Genomic DNA, 17,871 nt, shown 5'->3' with positions numbered 1-17,871 from the left:
CCTCCCTGCTCTGGCTGCTTTCCTCCACCATGCTTCCCACCTTGCTTTCGGTATGATATGGCTTGTTTTGTTTCTAAGGTTGCTTTTTAAAAGTTGGTTGTATAGAAGAACAAATTGTTCATATTTAAGAGGGAAAAAAATACTACTCCTGAAATCTCAATTTCATGCTGCTTAGAATATTTTTAAATGTTGTTTATGACTCTTGGTTAAAGCTTTCTTGAAGACACTTTGAGAAGATATTAAAATGTACCTTTTCCACAATCTTAGGTACTGTTAATTTATTTGCTAATTTGGTCTTCAGGAGAAGATAGGTTTAGTATCCAGGGAGGTGTAATAAAAAATGCCTAAGGAAAAGTTATGTTTAAGAAAAACGGTGCAGGGGTGTTGAACTATACTTCATGAAATCCATTCTAGGTGGAGAAGTTTGGGGCTGGAGGTGTGGCTCCATGGTAGAGTGTGCATGTAGCAAGCACAAGGTCCTGGGTTCAATTCCCAACACCCGAAGAACAAAAAGATTCTTGTGAAGTAGTGTGGTCATTTGAGGTTGAAATGATACTCCCCTGGAGACGGGAATGCATGTTCTCTTTTTGTTTCCCACCATCTTTTGGTGCTTGTATTTCTTTTCCCACATACACATTTAGCCATAAGCATGATTCCATACTTTCCCTTTGTTTCCTGTGGAGTTTACTGTGCTGCCTCTGTCTGTGTTTCAGTCCTTCGTCTTCTTCCTCTTGTGTTGTTGGTGTTCATTCTTGCATGTTTTCCTTTTTCTATTACTCTGTTGCAAAAGACTGCAAAACATTCAGGCGTGATGTGGAAACACATTGTAATGGGAAAAAAATGTTGGTTTTTGTTTGGAAACTTCTTGTCTGTGAACACCTTCTGCTCTAATCTGCACAATGAAGTGCACTGATTTCTGATCCCTGGAGCAGAGTAGGGGATCTATTGTTTTTTATTTATCCAAGCCAAGAAAAATAGGCCAGTATAATCAGGTTTTCAATAAAGTATAGTTGTGGTTCTCCACCAAATCAATAGTTTATTTTAACTTATCTAGCATACCATGATGGTGTCTGTGTGTGTGCAGTATTGATTCATTCTTATTTAATTATTTAAATGAATATATCATGTTTGATACTCAATGTATGGTTTGGATCTGAGTGTCTCCCAAAAGCTCGTGTGTTGAAAGCTTTGCCCCCCAAGGCAGCAGTGTTTGTTTGGAGGTGTGGCTTTTGAAAGACCACATAATTGTGTTTCAGTCCTTCATCTTCTTTCTCTTGCTTGTTGGTATTCATTCATGAGGGCTCTCACCTCATCAACGGATTACTCCAATGACGGTTTCATAATTTAATGGACTATGGAAGGTGCTGGAAACTTAGGAGGTGGGGCCTAGTAGGAGGGATGGGTTTTGGGGGTGTGTCCTTAAAGGCTACATCTTGTCCTGGCCTTTCTTCCCTTACTTGCCCTGTCTCTGCTTCCTGGCCCCCTAAGGTGAGAGCTTTGCTCCACCTCAGCCTCCCACCATGAGTGCTGCCTCACGAGAGGACCAGAAACAGGGACCCAGGCCACCGTGGATGGAAACTTCCCAAACCATGAGCCCAGGTCTCTCCTCCTTTAAGTTGTTTTAGTCAGGTTATTTTGTCACAGTGACAGAAAGCGACTGACTAGCAGCACACTTATTATTAATACATTTTAAATATATAAATTAAAAATAAGTATATTAAAATTTACATTGGATGCATTTTAGACAATATGTAATATACTAATAGAATATATTTATAAATATATGATTCAGTAATAAATTATTATATCTAATAAATACAACTCATAAACAGTTGTTTATGTATTTATGTATGTGTATGGACAACTGAGGAAAGGCAAGATATTCTGTGGTCACTTCACACCTTTTCTTTTTCCAACAGGAAAAACTGAGAATTAGCCATCTTTAGAGATAGTAGCAGTATGAATGTGGATAATTCATAGTTGAACTGCCAGAAATAGTAAATATATATATTTACTATGTTTCCTTTTTATTGGATATTATAGATCCCAAGTAGTATTGATGCAAATGTGTATCACCTCAGTCTAAAGTGTGGCAAATCAAATGGCATGATTAACCTAGGTCCATAGGGAGATTAAATGTAACTAATTTTTAATTAAGAGAACAATAAAATCAATGGAAAATTATGATACAATACACACAAAATGAATGATGCATTGAAAATGGAATTCATTTCCCTAATTTGTTTGAAGTTAAATTACTTCTTTGATAGTATTCACAACAGGCACTTTTCAGTGTACCACCCTGGTACTTAGTGGCCAAATTCCCCGGTAGATTCTGAATTAGATTTTTTGGACAATTCTAGCAGTGTACCAACTTTTCTCTGATTCTGTGCAGTTTTCTTAAGTTCATCAGAGCTCAGTGCACCACATTTTAATTGTCCCTCCCCTTATTTTTTTTCTGTATTACACATGGTCTCTGCCTATTTGTCAGGTTGTAGGATGGGAAGGAAGAGTTGGTGTAGGCTGTACTTAGGCAGCTAGACTGATGGAGAATTTGTCATCTGCAGCGTTAGGTGTTATGGAGGCAGGAAGTAGAGGTCACAATTTTGATGATTAGTTGTGAAGCCTTATCCATGATTTGGTATTCCACTGTTGTATCTCATGTGGTTTTTCAGTTTGTTTAAGAGATCATCATCATTATCTTCTCCTAAATATTTCTTGAACTCATCCACTTGTCTTTAATTTCTACTACTCCTTTCTTTAAGTTAGTGTCATCTCTTGCTCACAACACTATAATAGCTTTTCACATGGCACCTGTATTACAATTAGAATCTTTGGAGGCAGACAGACCCTGGAAGTGTATTGGAAAAATACCCTTAAACACCTGTGGGAGAGTAAAGGAAACTAGACTAAGGGAGAAATTGAACTGAGTTGACATCATGTGTTAACAAAGGCCTCAGAGTTCTAAATGTGGGTTAATGTTTCACAGTTGTCAAGTTGAGGCAAAAGCTAACCGCTGGGGTGTAGGTTCCCCCTAGGATGAGACAAGACTAGGCAGAAAATTGAGGAAAAGTCAGCTGTAGTTGCCAATACTTCCAGTAGTTGGGAGAAACTATCAAACTAGGGATATTGGCAATTAACCCTATTTTATAATTTTGATATGTATTTTTCATAATTATTCGTTCTAAGTGTTTTCAAATTTGCATTATGATTTTTGACATGTTATTTGATAAAATAATTTAGAATAATTGAAAAAATACAAAATTTTGTTTTGTTATTTCTGACTTAATTGCTTTATGATCAATGAATATATGATTTTTTTTTAATTAAGAATTTTCTATATTTGAGAACATTGTTTTTGGCCAGTCACTCTAAATATATATTCCATGTGTAAAAACGAATGCATAGTCTCAAAATATTATTTGTATTATACAGATGACCCATAGGTCAAGTCTACCTGTTAAGATATTTAAGTCTTCTAATGATGTTTTTGGATATTTAATCTGATCATTTATTTAAAAAGTGGATTTCCAAATTTTATTTTTTGCTTGCCAGATTTTACCTGTGTTAAATTAATAGGTAACATGTATCTTTTTGGTTAATTTTACTTTTTATCAAAAATTTGTGACTAATTTGTTATTTTTTTAGTCAGATTTTATGTGATATTAATATGTCTAAACAAGCTTAACTTGGCCTTGTTCTTTTACCTTTTCCCATCTTTCATCTGCCAGTGAATTATTATTTTTTACATCCCTCTTGTAGGTATTTGAACTGATTTTTACTTTTTTTCTGTTCAGACTAGCAGTTCCTGTCTTTTAACTGGAGAGTTGAGTCCATTTATACTTGTTGTGTTTACTACTATATTTTGGTTTATTTAAGTAATCTGCTTTTTAATTTTTGTTTGTTCTATTGTTTATATTCTCTTTTCTCTCTGTTCTTCGCTTCTTTTTGATGCTGATGATTTAAAAAAAAATCTTGTTCTTTTCCTTTCTCACCCCTTGTACTGTGATAGAAATTTTGTTCTCTATTTTTATTCTTTCAGTATTTGCTGTAGAAATTTAGACTTCACGGTATCATTTAGCCGTCCTTCATCTTTGATAATATTTAGTTTTGTTAGGGTTTTGAATTTTAGCTATTCCAGTAGGCATGTGGTAATATATTACTGTGTTGTTTTAATTTGCAATTCTCTGCTGACATATGTGCACATTTTTTCATATTCTTATTTACATTCTATATATCTTATTTATTGAGCTGTTTTTTTTTTTTCACATCATTTGCCCAGTTTTAAGTTGTTTTCTTATTGTTGAGTTTCAAGAGTTTCAAGTGTATTTTGAATGCAATTTTTTTGTTTTCTTTTTTATATATATATAATTCAGGTATGTGTTTTATAACTATTTTCTCCCAATCTGTGACTTGTATTTTAATTCTCTTAAGCATGTCTTTTGTATAGAAGTTTTAAATTTTAGTAAAGGTTGATTTATCAGTGTTGCTTTTCCTTTCTCTGATTCTGCTAGAGATTATATAGTTTTACATCATAAGATTCATTTTGAGTTCCTTTTTGTTGAAACATAAAAACTGTCTAGATGCTTTCTCTTTCTCTCCCCCTCCCCGCCTCTGGTTCGAATATCTAATTATTCAATATCACTTGTTGGAAAGAAGTCTTTTACTTCTTGGTCAAGGTTTAGTTGAGTATACTTGTGTGCACTATTTCTGGGTTCTCTTCTGTTGCTTTAATTAACTCATTGAGTCCTTCACTAGTATCCTGGTGTCTTGGTTGCTGTAGCTTCATAATGAATCTTTAAGTTGTAGAGTATCTGTCTTTTGAATTTGTCCTTATCTTTTAAAATTATGTTAGTTATTGTGTGTTTTTGGCCTTCCCATATAAACTTTAGAATCAGTTTGTTGATATCCACAAAACCCACAGATAGCTTGCTGGGATTTTGATTTATGTTCAGCCTATATGTTAAGTTGCAGATAATTGATCTTAACAGTACCAAATCTTCCTATCCATAAATGTGGAGTATCTCTCCATTGAAGTCTTCTTGATAACCTTAATCAGAGTTTTATAGCTTTCCTCATAGACATTCTATATAAATTTTGCTAGATTTACATCTATCTCAATTTTTGAGTGCTAATATAAATGATATCATGTCTTAAATTTCATATTTCAATTATTCGTAGATTGTATACAGGAATGCTATCAATTTTAAAGAACTACTTTTACTTGTAGGTGGACATAGTATCTTTATTTTGTTTATTTACTTTTTTTTTTTATTGATGCTGATCAAACCCAGTGCCTCCCATGTATTAGGCAAGTGCTCTACCCCTGAGCTACAACCCTAGCCCAGGAACACAATCAACTCTTATATTTTAACCTTATATTTTGCAATATTGCTATGATTGCTTATTAATTCTGGAGAATTTGTTTGGATTTTTAAATAGATTTTCTTTGTAGTCAGTCATATTATCTGTCACAGAAGGCAGTTTTATTTCTTCCTCCCAATCTCTTTATTCTTTTTTTTTCCCCCCTTCTTTTTGGTACCAGGGATTGAACTCTGGAACACTTGACCACTGAGCCATATCCCCAGCTCAATTTTTTAAATTTAGAGACAAGGTCTCACTGACTTGCTTAGCACCTTGCTGTTCCTGAGGCTGGCTTTGAACTCATGATTCTTGTGGCTTAGCCTCCTGAGCTGCTGGGATTACAGGAGTGCAGCTGGCCATAATCTTTTTATTCTTTATTTCCTTTTCTTGACTGGAATGCTAAGAAGGTAAATCCTTGCCTTGTTCCTTTTTTGGAATTTTCAATGCCTAAAATTTTTTGAGTTTCAGATTTCAGGTTTTTGGATTCAGGATACTCTATTAGTAATTCTATGTAAATATTATAAAATTGGAAAAACTCTGAAATCTGAAATACTTCTGTCCCCAGTCATTTTGGGTTAGTGTACTCTGTCTGTAGTATTTGTGACGGATGTTTTAAGGATCTTCATTTGAGTTTGTTTCTGTTGCCTATTTTCTTTCTCATGGATCCCATTTTGCCTCTTCATCACACAGTCTCTTAATTTTTATTGAATTGTGGACATTGTGAATACTGTGTATTCGGATTTTTAAAATATTTATCTAAAAGTTATTGAAGTTGATTTTATTTGTCAGGTAAATTAATTGATGTGCAGGCTAATATCTTTCAGGCCTGTTTTTTTTTTTTTTTTAATTTTTTATAGTTGTAGATGGAAAGAATGCCTTTATTTTATCTGTTCACTTTTATATGGTGCTGAGGTTTGAACTCAATGCTGCGCACATACTAGGCAAGTGCTCTGCCACTGAGTCACAACCCCAGCCCTCCGGCCTGTTTAAAGTCTTTTAACATGTCTAGAATAGTCCTTTCTGGTGTATGAACGCTACCTCTCTCTACTTCCACACATACCTGTCCTTGGGGTTCATGATTTGTACTTCAATGTACCTCTGTGGTTTTTTCTTAGTCTTATGTAAGCTCATCACAATGTCTGGCAGGAGGTACGGTTTCCTATATGGCTTAAAAGTTTCACTGACCTCGAGTGTGGCAGAGGCAGTGGTAGGGAGTTCTAATAGGAGGCCATGGTAGGAGTCCTAGCAAGGGATGGTTAGTTTGTACAATTATGATCGTAATTACAAAGAAAAGTGAATAAGTTTGATTTCTTAAGGATTCGATAAGAGTTGCACACCATCCAATAGCTGTACTCCCAGAACTGTATTCCAAGCACTTAGGCAGGGTTCTAGACAGCAAGTACACAGATATTCATGGGAGCATTCTATGTGTAAAAACAAGTGGATAACATCCGAGCCTTCATAGGATAATGCTATAACATATTCATGAGGTAAAATATATTACAGCAGTAAAAATAAATGATGTGGAGCTATTTAAATGGTTAGCTAGAACATTCATGTAGTAACTATGATTTTGCACATTATTGGCTAAGCCCTGTTTTAGTCAGTGGAGAAGCAACAATGAAGACAGGCAAAGATCTTTGTCTTCATTTTTAAAAAGCTCATTTGTCAGTGAATAATGTAGAAATTGATTAAAGTAAAAATCATTAATATTCATTATTACCAGTGGGTGAGATATTGTTTGCATATAAGATATTCATGGTTTCGAAGTGTCAGTCCAGTGACGGTTTGCTGGTTACAGAAGGAAAATGGCATGTTTTCTGTGAGGGAATTTAATATACACCACCCTAAGTACTCAAACCTAACTTTATGGGTAATGAGACTAGTGGAGTCTTTTTTTTTCCTTGTGTGATACAAAAATCAAGATAGAATATCAGTTATATAGAATGTAAAAATTGCTTGTTAGAAATTTTTTGTTGTTAATCTGAATTAAATGAGTAAATTATCAAATACATTCAGATTGTGGAATATTTTGTAAAATGACCATACTAGATTCTTCAAAAAATGTCACTGTCATGAACGATATCCCCCCCAAAAAGCAAAAATACACACCCCCCGAGTTCAGTGAACTGCTTTATATTAATTGAGCTTGAGGAAGTCTGAGGACCCCAGTGCACACCCTTGACTCCCTGATCCGATACCCAGCCTTCACCTGGGGGTCCTTCCTCTCTGAGGGAGTCTGAGGACCCCAGTGCACACCCTTGACTCCCTGATCCGATACCCAGCCTTCACCTGGGGGTCCTTCCTCTCTGAGGAAGTCTGAGGACCCCAGTGCACACCCTTGACTCCCTGATCCGATACCCAGCCTTCACCTGGGGGTCCTTCCTCTCTGTCATGGACCTTTTCTTCAGGGCCCTTTATTTCTTCTTTGAGGCCCATGATGGGGCCTGTCCTATCCATGGAGAGGACAGCGCCTACTCCCGGGCTACCTTTTATTTTCTTTTTACTTTGAACCTTTCTTTTAGGAAACAAAAGCCTTGCAATTAATTCTAGATTTCCCAAATGTTTCCAAAAGAAGACATCCCTCCACCACCAAGAGTCACACCTTCCCTTTGATCCACTAAAGATTTCTGATGGGCATCACTAAATTTGGAATAGGGCCTTTCTCCCAAAATATCATTTCCTCTTCCTTTTTGCTTTTCTTTTCCATTAGTTATTATTTCCTATGAAATTTTAGTTCAAGAGACTGTAGGTAAAAAGTTGAAATAAAATTCTTTATTCTGTGAGTAATGAGTATTGGATCAAGTTTTTTTTTTTTTTTTTTCTTTTTCTTTTTTCTTTTGTATTTGGGATTGAACCCAGGGACACTTAACCACTGAGCCTCATCCCCAGCCCTATTTTGTATTTCATTTAGAGACAGGGTCTCACTGAGTTGCTTAGCGCCTCGCTTTTTGCTGAGGCTGACTTTGAACTCATGATTCTCCTGTCTCAACCTCCCTAGCCACTGGGATTTCAGGTGTGTGCCACCATGCCTGGCCTCAAGATGTTGTTTTATCAGCTTCCCAGTTACCAGGGTATGCCCTGTGTGTGAGGCGGCATTTGCTTGAAGAGTAAATCATCGTGTCTTCCATAGGTGAACAAAACACTGTCAGTCCTACAGAAGATTCTCCTTTTTGAGTCGGAATCTATAGCTACACAGGAAAGCGCCTAAGTCCCTGGAGTCTGCCTTCATTTGCTTATCTTCCATGTCCAAACTATCACTGACTCAGATTCTAAAACAAACTTCAAGTCTTGTCTTTCTCTCTTGGATTAGCCAAATCTGAATCACAGCTGTCTGTCACCTGGAATGCTTACTGCAAAAGCTTCCTAATCAGTCTCCCAGGTCCCACAATTCATTCATTGCATGCAGCCAAAATGATCATAAATACTCTATCAGGTTACTTCCCTATCCTGTCTGACACTTTGTAACTTGCCCTTTTGTCAGGAATATTCCTTCTTTGTTGATTTTTGTGAGGGCTAGCCTCTATTTATCATTCAGGTTCAGTCTAAATGTTCCCTCAGAGAACCCTTTTCAAGGAAAAGTTACCCTAATCACATTTCTGTGTGTTGTTTCTATGGTAGCTCTTACCCACTCTTACATTTGTGTGTGTGTGTGTGTGTTTGCGCGCACATGTGTATAGTATACATATATGTAGAAGTATATATGAGCGTGGTAATGTGTATTTGGGTGGATGCCTATTTGTATGAGGTGTATGCATATTCATGTGGCATTTTCTAGGGGTAGTAGGCTGTGTGAGATCAGGAATCTTTCTGAATTGTTCATTCTCCTATTCCCCAGAACCAGACCCATGTTTGGCAAATCATATGTATTCAGTAAACATTTTGAGCTAATGAATGAAAATCTGGTGGTAGAGGTAGAAATAAGGCTGCTGGCTCTGTGGTGGACAGTATGCCATGCTTTTTGTTGGGAGCCAAGAGAAGCAGAGAAGGTGTCTTGTCCCATAGTCAAATGTCACTTTGAAAGTGGAATCCAGAAAAGTAGGAATAGAAATCATTTAAGTGTAGCATTTGATACATTCATTGTTCAAGTGTAGCATTTGATACATTCAAGTGTAGCATTTGATACATTCATTTTTGGAAGTGTTCATTTCTCTTGTTGTGTAGGAGGGAAGTGAGGAATGGAGGTCCCCTCTATGTTGGATTCAGAATGTCAGCAGGCAGGTTGCATCTGTCTCTGGGTCTGGGGTATAGGGAAGGCAGTGGCAATAGGTAACCATGAGAGGACCATAAAGGTGAGAAAACAAATAACACTGGGCCTTGAGTTCTGCTTTTTATTTTTTAAAAGTAATCTTCAGGGCTGGGGTTGTGGCTTAGCAGTAGAGTGCTCGCCTAGCACTTGCGAGGCCCTGGGTTCAATCCTCAGCACCACATAAAAATAGATAAACAAAATAAAGATATTGTGTCTAACTACAATTAAATAATAAATATTTAAAAAGTAATCTTCATAACAGGAGATTTGAACACATTAACCCAGGAGACAGGACTCCCTGGTCAAAACCTAAGAACCAGATATAACAGGGTCAGGAGGAAGAGAGGGAGAAACTGGCAGAATGACACTAACTCTTAGTCTCAATTTTTGAGGTGTCTTCTGAAAACTTGTAGGAATTGTATGTAGTTGTGCTAAGGAAACATGTCAGTTGAAGAATATAAAATTAAATAAATGAATTGTAGACAAAAACCAAACAGAAGATCGAGGGCTCCATTGGAAAAGAGAATGCAGGAGAAGATTAGCTGGCATTTCATGTCCATTTGAGGTAGGAGGGTAGCAGCAATCATCAACTTGTTGATCATTTCTGATTTTTCTGGGAAAAATTAACTTTCACTAAATCTTTTTTCCCTTCTTCTTCTCTATCCCTATACCTTGTGGCTTACCTAGAGTGGTGGAGAGACAGCAAGAGAGTAGGGATGAGGGACTGAGCTATTTGATATTATTTAACATCAGCTGTGTGGAATATTCTTCTTTGGTTGTGGTTGGCTTGTTTCTTCATGGCATGGTGACAGCACAGAAATAGGTAATCCCAGAATCACTTTCATTCATTGAGTTATTTTGCATAAGAACTTGAGTAGAAAAGTTTACCTTTATATTAATTTCGAAGATATCTCAAAAAGTTAGCCTAACTGTCACTCTGCCAGTTTCTCCCCCTCTTCCTCCTGACCCTGTTATATCTGGTTTCTTAGGCTTTGATCAGAGAGTCCTGCCTCCTGGGTTAATGTGTTCACAGGCCTGATACCTCATTGTCTCTTTTTTGGGAGCCCAAATTGTCTTATCATGTCTTGCCCTATTTTCTAATCACTTCTCCCCTTTTCTGAACATGGAATAATTTCTTATTGCCAAATTTTATGGTTTCTTTTCCCAGTTAGACTCCCCCCACCCCCTTTTTTAAACCATCTGATTTTGAAACTCACAAATCACTGCTTGGTCCAGGTCCCATCTTAAATGACTAAGATGAGATTAATACTAGAATGAAAAAAAAATGCCATATTTCCTAATCCTTAGAGGGATCTGAAAATGGTAGACACGTGGGACATAGACATCCCATCTCTTGTGGTTTCCTGTTGCAGAGATAGATAATATGTGGTGGTGAATTGATAACACAGTTTTAGAGGGGTATGGATCCATTTGTCTAAAAAAGACCTTAAATTTTTGTAAATGGAATTTTGTAGGCAAAAAGTTCAACAAGGTTTGAATTGTTGGGGGGGGCGGGTGGCGGAGTTACTTTACTCCTAAAAAGCAGGCTGATTGTTCCTTACTGATTGCAAACTAATTCCTATATGTGACTTTCATTGTGAGGCCACAGCATTGACTGTCCCTCAGGATCAAACCTCATGCAAGATTTCATGCAGCTTCAAGAATGAAAGCAGGTGAAATCTTTCATATGCTGCCCAGTCTGTGTATTTACTTCTTTTTCTTATGCTAACCCAAAGGTAGTCTGTACTCAACAGGAGTGTTTCACTCTCTTCTTAAACTCATCTCATGAGTACCTCTATTTTGTCTGAAATGTTCCAATCTTTCTCCTCCTCTGGAGCCTCATTTAAATGACACTTCCTATGTTGTATTTTTCTTACCCTTTTCTCTCCACCTTCCTGTGATCCTCTGCTCTTTGAGTCCCCACTGATAAGTTATTTGGGTGCTTTGCCTCTTTTCCTGAATTATAAGGCCCTTCATACAAGAACAATGTGTTATTTGTCTTTTTCTCACCAATTTAGCTTTTTAAAAAATGCTATCCCACATAAGCAACAAACAAAACATTTTAAATTGAATTGACTATAAAATATTCAGGAAGCAAGTGTCATTTTAACTAAGCTGAAGTTAAGGTGATGTTTTGTGGTGGAGGGGTCAAAGGTCTGTGACTTCTGGCCTTTCTTTCTTTTCCCTCAGGATCCTTTAGCTAGAGTTTAATGCTGCTACAGAATCACAGGCCAGGGAGGGTCCTTTAAGGGATCACTGACTGCTTCTTTCTTTGGGAAAGATCATAAACAAATGGTCTTATACATATGAGCATTTCCACAATGTTTCCAGCAAACCTCCAGAGAAGGGGATGTTATAGCTTTTCTTAATGTATTGTCAGGGTGACTCTTGCTCTTTTAACAACAATTTTATGATTTCCTTTTCTTTTATAAACATTAGCTGGAGATGTCCTTAGTTTTGGGCCTCACTTTGTACCTTCATGATGCTGTGGAGTGGTGCTTCTCACTTAGATCTTTTCTGCAGCCATGTGTGATTTTTCTCAATACCATCAGGTTTTTTTTTTTTTTAATTAGTTGTTCAAAACATCACATAGCTCTTGACATATCATTTTTCATATATTTGATTCAAGTGGGTTATGAACTCCCATTTTTACCCCGTATACAGATTACAGATCCTGCAATCTGTATTCCATCAGGTTTTGCTGATAAAGCTGTAGGCATTCCCTGTGACTTTTTAGATGAAAATACTTATAGTACCTGGTAATCACAACTTTTGAAAAAAGGGAATTCAATTTGTTAAACATGCAAACAGATGAAGGGAATTTGTGTGTTTGTGTTTCTTAGTCTTACATAAGTTGCTTCTTTTATCTTTGGCTAGTTAATACTCATCTATTTCTGATTTTGGAATTCACTGTCAAATTATTTATTTAGTTTAGCTCTTATTTTATTACCAGAGAAAATGTTATGTTTATTGATACAAGTAACCTTTTTTTTCTTTTAAAATGGCCACACTCTCATTTTAAAAATGTATATTTGATCATCACACTGGTGTTATTTTTTCGACTCTGAAGAAAGGAACTTTTAAATAAATTAGTTATTGTCTTCTGAGTTATTGAACATGTGGTCAGTTGTCATGTTCATACATCCAGATGATCAAAGTCTGAACTTCTGTCCAATTCCTCCCCGCGGCTAGGCTACCCGGTCATGATCAAGGCCTCAGCAGGTGGTGGCGGGAAAGGCATGCGCGTCGCTTGGAATGATGAGGAGACCAGGTGAGCCTCTGTCCAAAATGTACTTTTGATGAAAATTGCAGTTGCCAGAGTTTTATTAAGCTGGCAAGTAAACAGATACTAACAGCATAATGGAGTAATTACAATAACCACTTATTGAATGGGGAAAAATAGAAATTATGGAAAAGCCTTCATTTTTTATATTTTGAGATGAGTATCCTATTATAGAGAGGCTTTTATAAGGGTATTTTAAAACATTAACAAGGGACTTTTTGTTTTTACAGTATATTTTTAAACAATTATAGTTATTCTGTTTTTTAGGCAGAAGTTACTAACATTTGACTCTAATTTGGAAGGTAATCTGAAAATTTGAACCAAATATATTTAAGAGTAGACATAATTTCATTGAGTGTTTATGTCAGGGCTGTGGGTATAGCTCAGTGGTAGAGTGCTTGCTCAGCATGCACAAGAACCCTGCGTTCCATACCCAGTAATGCAAAACCAAACCAAAACAAAACAAAAAAAAACCCCTCCCCACAAAAACACAACAATGATAAAAAGAATTTATGTCTTACCTCATTATGTACTTGTTTTACTTTGCTAGTCCATAAAAGTAGTGAACTATTTTGATATTTTATAATGTGAAACGTATTCTTTTCTGAGTTTGAAATTGCTGCATGTCTTTTATATACAATGCACTTGTTGTAAATCTAGGTCACTTTCTTTTTACTAGTTTCAGAAATCAAAAGTAACTTCCAAGAGACAAAATTTTAAAAATCAAACATATTGGTGACATTATAGTGATTAGAAAGGAGTAGTTCAAGAAACTGCCTAGTAGAAGCAGGTTTAAGGAACTCTGTTCATATTTATTTTCCTTATTTTCAGAATTGACAGCAGGAGAGTTGTTATTTTGGGAGATGATGGGATGAGAAATCACAAATTTATTTATTTTTTTATTGTTATGTTGTCTTTCCTGCCTTTTCTCCACCCAGAAGTCATCTGGCCTTTCAGATGCTTAATTGTGCTATTTCCTCCTTTGCTCATTTCTTTCCCCATTCACTTCCCTCATAAAGCTCCTAAAGACAGGAATTTGGATTTATTAGTGTGAAAGTCATCCAGTACAGTGGGACCAAACCTTACTAAAAACAGGAGGTTCTGAAGAGAGCAATTACCTTGAAAATCTCCTGGCTACTCTGCATTCTCCTTTAAGGCCTTATGGGAAGGCACTGTGTCTGGGACTTATGGAGTGTCAGCTCTACAGGACAACTGACTCACAACACCACTGTTTCTTTGGTTGACACCAAGGACGTGCTCGCTTGTTTTGTGAGGATGACAGTCTGTAAATTCCAACCTCACTCTCACAGTGGCTCTGCACCAGGAAATGACCAAGATCACAGAGATGCTCCTCTTCCCTCTTCTGCTAACCCAACAAGAAGAAATGCAATATTTGTTGAGAGCCTGCTGTTGACAGGTGCTGTTTTAGTAAGGCTTCAGGGACATAGCAATATAAAATCAGAAAATAATCCATTCCTTCACATATTTTATGTACTAGATCAGGGGTTCTTGGTAAGGGGAGGTTCGTGAATGTGGATGAATGAAAACCACAGATTTCTCTTACCAGCCTCTGCCTGGGATGCATGTTTCCTCCTGGGTAACAAGCCAGGGGAATAGTAGTATCTGTAGAACTTTTTACTGCTAGAAAGTCATATGTGTTATCTCATTATGTTTTTGCAGATAAGTTACGCTGATCATTAGACCCATCGTTGGTGCTCATTATTTAACAAGGAACCACTTGTATTATATTCTAAATGTGTAAAAATTTTCAATATCTGTATTTCAATATTATTTTGTTTCCTCTGGAATCCTACGTATTTTTAATTTTTAAATTATTAATTGATATTATTTTTGCTGTTATTTGCAGTGCTGGGGATAGAACCCAGGGCCTTGCTCATGCTATAAGCTGTTATAATTATTACTTTTTTTTTTTTTTAAAGAGACAGGGTCTTGCTGTTTTGCCCAGTCTGGCCCTGCACTTCTGGGCCTAGGTCATCTTACTGAGTAGCCGGGACAACAGGTCTGTCCTATCATGCCTGGTGACCCCATGCGTTTTATAACACTTTAAGCCTTATTTTGACAAAATGTTTCTGTGCTGTATCATCTTGTGAAAGGGATCCATGGCATAAACAAGGTTGGGAAATTCTGTAGGTGGTAGTAGGAGTCAAACAAAATCACTGTGGAAGGTGAGAATAGCATAAGAAACATAAAAATGGGCGGAGACTTGAGGAGTCCTGGAGGTAATTCCCCTCAGACCACCTCTAGGCCTGTCCTTGAGGAGCCAGCGCTGGAGCCAGGAGGTGAGGATCCAGGCAAGGGAACGGCAAGGGCAGCCCTCCTCTTGCAGGAGAACCAAGACCGGGTGGCATGGGAGGGAAGGCAGAAGGAGGCAGCTCAGAGTGCCTTTGTGGGGTCAGGGGAGATCTGCTGGCTCTCAGTCAGATGCGAAGCTGCTGGAGTGATTTGAGTAGAAAAGACCATCATGGAACTTCAAATTCCAGACATTTGAAAGAGGATAGAGAAGAATTCAATGAACTTCTGGGTGTATTATCAGATTAACCAGTTGTGGAGATTTTGTGACTGAGGTCTTACTAGGGCCACTCTGGTTGCTATTTGGTGGTGGACTTGAGGGGGGCAGAATCATGATCTTGAAATCAGAGAAACCAGTTAGGAGGCTGCTGTGATCATCTGTGCAAGAAAAATGGTGTGATTGGTGGCGGTGTCAAAAAAGAGTGTGATTTTGAACGTAGAGACAGGAGTGCTGTGGGACTGAGGCAGAGTGAGAGTGCTCATGGATGACGCGTGGACTCTCCCCTACTTTCTATTTGTCTTAGTGTTGAATTTATATGAATTGAATGTATATGACACAACTTTGTTTCACTTGAAAATTTCTTGGGACATGCTGAGAGATGAAGGTCAAAGTGAGGGCTTCAGTCTTCCAAGTTGAAGAATGCTGCATTGCTTTGGTTTTTAGCCTCTCTCTGGAACTCTCTCGGCCTGGCTTAGCACCTTTTCATAGAGCATGAATTAACTATGGGTGTGTGGAGTTGGGCTGACTGGATATTGTGTGGGGACAGAAGCACGCAGAAGCAGGGAGGCTGCTTAGTCCCATTTGACCTCACAGTCCATCCTATTTGACATTTATCTATCAAAGTTCAGGTTTAATGTCTCAAAGATTTTTTTCCTGTTTGTTGTTCACAATTTTAAATAGAACCCTTTGAACCACAGGACCCTTCCATGAGTGGCTTGATCTTCCTCACAGTCTGGTGGTTTGGGACTTCTACAAGGTGACCCGGAGTTACAAGATCAGTTGTTTCAAATCCACATGGAAGCTGTATTACCTTTTTTTTTTTTTTAAGTAGAGTATATTTTTTCATATTATATATGGCCCATTCTTAGAAATCACCCTGTTTCCCCTCCACCACCTTCTGGTGATTGCCAGGGAGTACTAGGTTCTGACCAAATCCAATGTGACTCCACTTCTTCACCTGGAGTGGCAGGATTCTAGAACAGCACCTGGATGGGAGACACTGCCATTGTCATCCTTGGGAAGACCGTTGCTACATACAGCCTCTTCATAGGAAAGAATGGCATAAGAAAGATGCTGGAAACCATTTACAGGTTTTGTGAGAGGTGTATATTCAGTGAACATTACTTTTTTTCCTCATTGTTTTCCTCTTTTGCGTGATATTATATAGCAATTTCACTGAAAGCCCAACACTTATTTTTTATTGCTCCTCTTTAGTTCTCAGATTTCTTTTTTAAAAAATATTTATTTATTTATGTATCTTTAGTTCTTAGGTGGATACAATAGTTTGTTTTTATGTGGTGCCGAGGATCGAACCCAGTGCTTCATGCATGCTAGGCGAGCACTCTACCGCTGAGCCACCACCCCAGCCCCTAGTTCTCAGATTTCTTATCAGACCTGCTCCAGGCTATTGTAGGGAACAGGCTGTCTTATGGGAGTGGGACTTGTTGGCAGTGGGACTTGTTGTGCTGTTGTTGATCCTGAATTTTAACTTAGAGTTTAGTGTTTTCACGAAAGAAGTTATTATAGCCATTCATATGGCATCTTTTATTAAATAATTTAACCCTTACTTGGCAAGTAAAAGGCACATTGATTCAAATTATATTTATATAGTTTGTAAATATAGATCATTTTCTACTGAAAAATATGACTCTGTGCAACTTGGTAAACAAGCCATCTCTTTTGTTTAGATCAACAAAAGTGTAGCTCTGTTGGCTTTAATAATACATTATATGCTCTTTGCTTTTAAAAGTTGCTCTATGTCCTTTGTTCATTTGAAAACCCCCAAATTCCAGAATAAACGAGAGAAAGGTCTAATGAACACCCAGGTATTTAACTTCTGTAATAACTCATTGTGGATATTATGCCACAACTAATTCGTTCTTTCTTTTCCTCTCTCCCACTCTTGAAGAACTTTCTTTGTGTGTAAGCCACAACATTTTAGTATTCTTTGGAAGCAGTATAAAATTTAGTGACCATTATTTGTTTTTATATTTTATCCTAAGAGGTGTCTATGACTTGTCGTAGAATCGTTAGGACATTGGAAAGATTTTTATAAAAATGTTTGATATTATACAATAAATTGGGAAGAGAATAATGAAGGTGTTGAACACAGACTTAGATATTTTCATAATTATCTCTGGCTTTCTTTTCCCTATCCAAATTTAGGTGAGATGTATGACATGAATATAAGTGATTGTCCCACCCATTTGAATGTCCCCACTAGACTTTAGGCTCTTTGAGGGTGCTTTCTGTCTTATTTTTGTCATCCCAGGACCTACATAGTTTGGTGACTAGTAGTTACTTATTGGGAGAATGTTATGATTGAATACCACAAAAATTTTTTGTTTTTGTTTTTGTGCTGGGATCAAACCTAGGTCCTTATGCATGGTAAGCATGTGTTCTACTGCTGAGCTACACCTCCAGCCCCAAAGATATTCTTAATAC

At 37.2% G+C, this 17,871-nt stretch overlaps 1 protein-coding gene across 4 annotated transcripts in view; it reads left to right on the top strand.

Moving 5' to 3' along the window:
* Pcca (propionyl-CoA carboxylase subunit alpha) overlaps window positions 1–17,871 on the top strand; it is a 358,388-nt gene that overhangs the window by 138,084 nt on the left and 202,433 nt on the right. For all 4 annotated transcript variants that reach the window (XM_046454817.2, XM_046454816.2, XM_046454818.2 and 1 more), the window contains exon 9: window positions 12,806–12,884. In XM_046454817.2, coding sequence (XP_046310773.1) covers window positions 12,806–12,884 — 79 coding nt within the window. The remainder of the gene's footprint in view (window positions 1–12,805; window positions 12,885–17,871) is intronic.

Source organism: Marmota monax, unplaced genomic scaffold (genome assembly GCF_021218885.2).
Source record: "Marmota monax isolate L192 unplaced genomic scaffold, Marmota_monax_Labrador192_F-V1.1 WCK01_AAM20220418_F8-fsc00026, whole genome shotgun sequence".
In the NCBI taxonomy this organism is placed as follows: domain Eukaryota; kingdom Metazoa; phylum Chordata; class Mammalia; order Rodentia; family Sciuridae; genus Marmota; species Marmota monax.
This window is presented reverse-complemented; position numbering and strand designations above follow the sequence as displayed.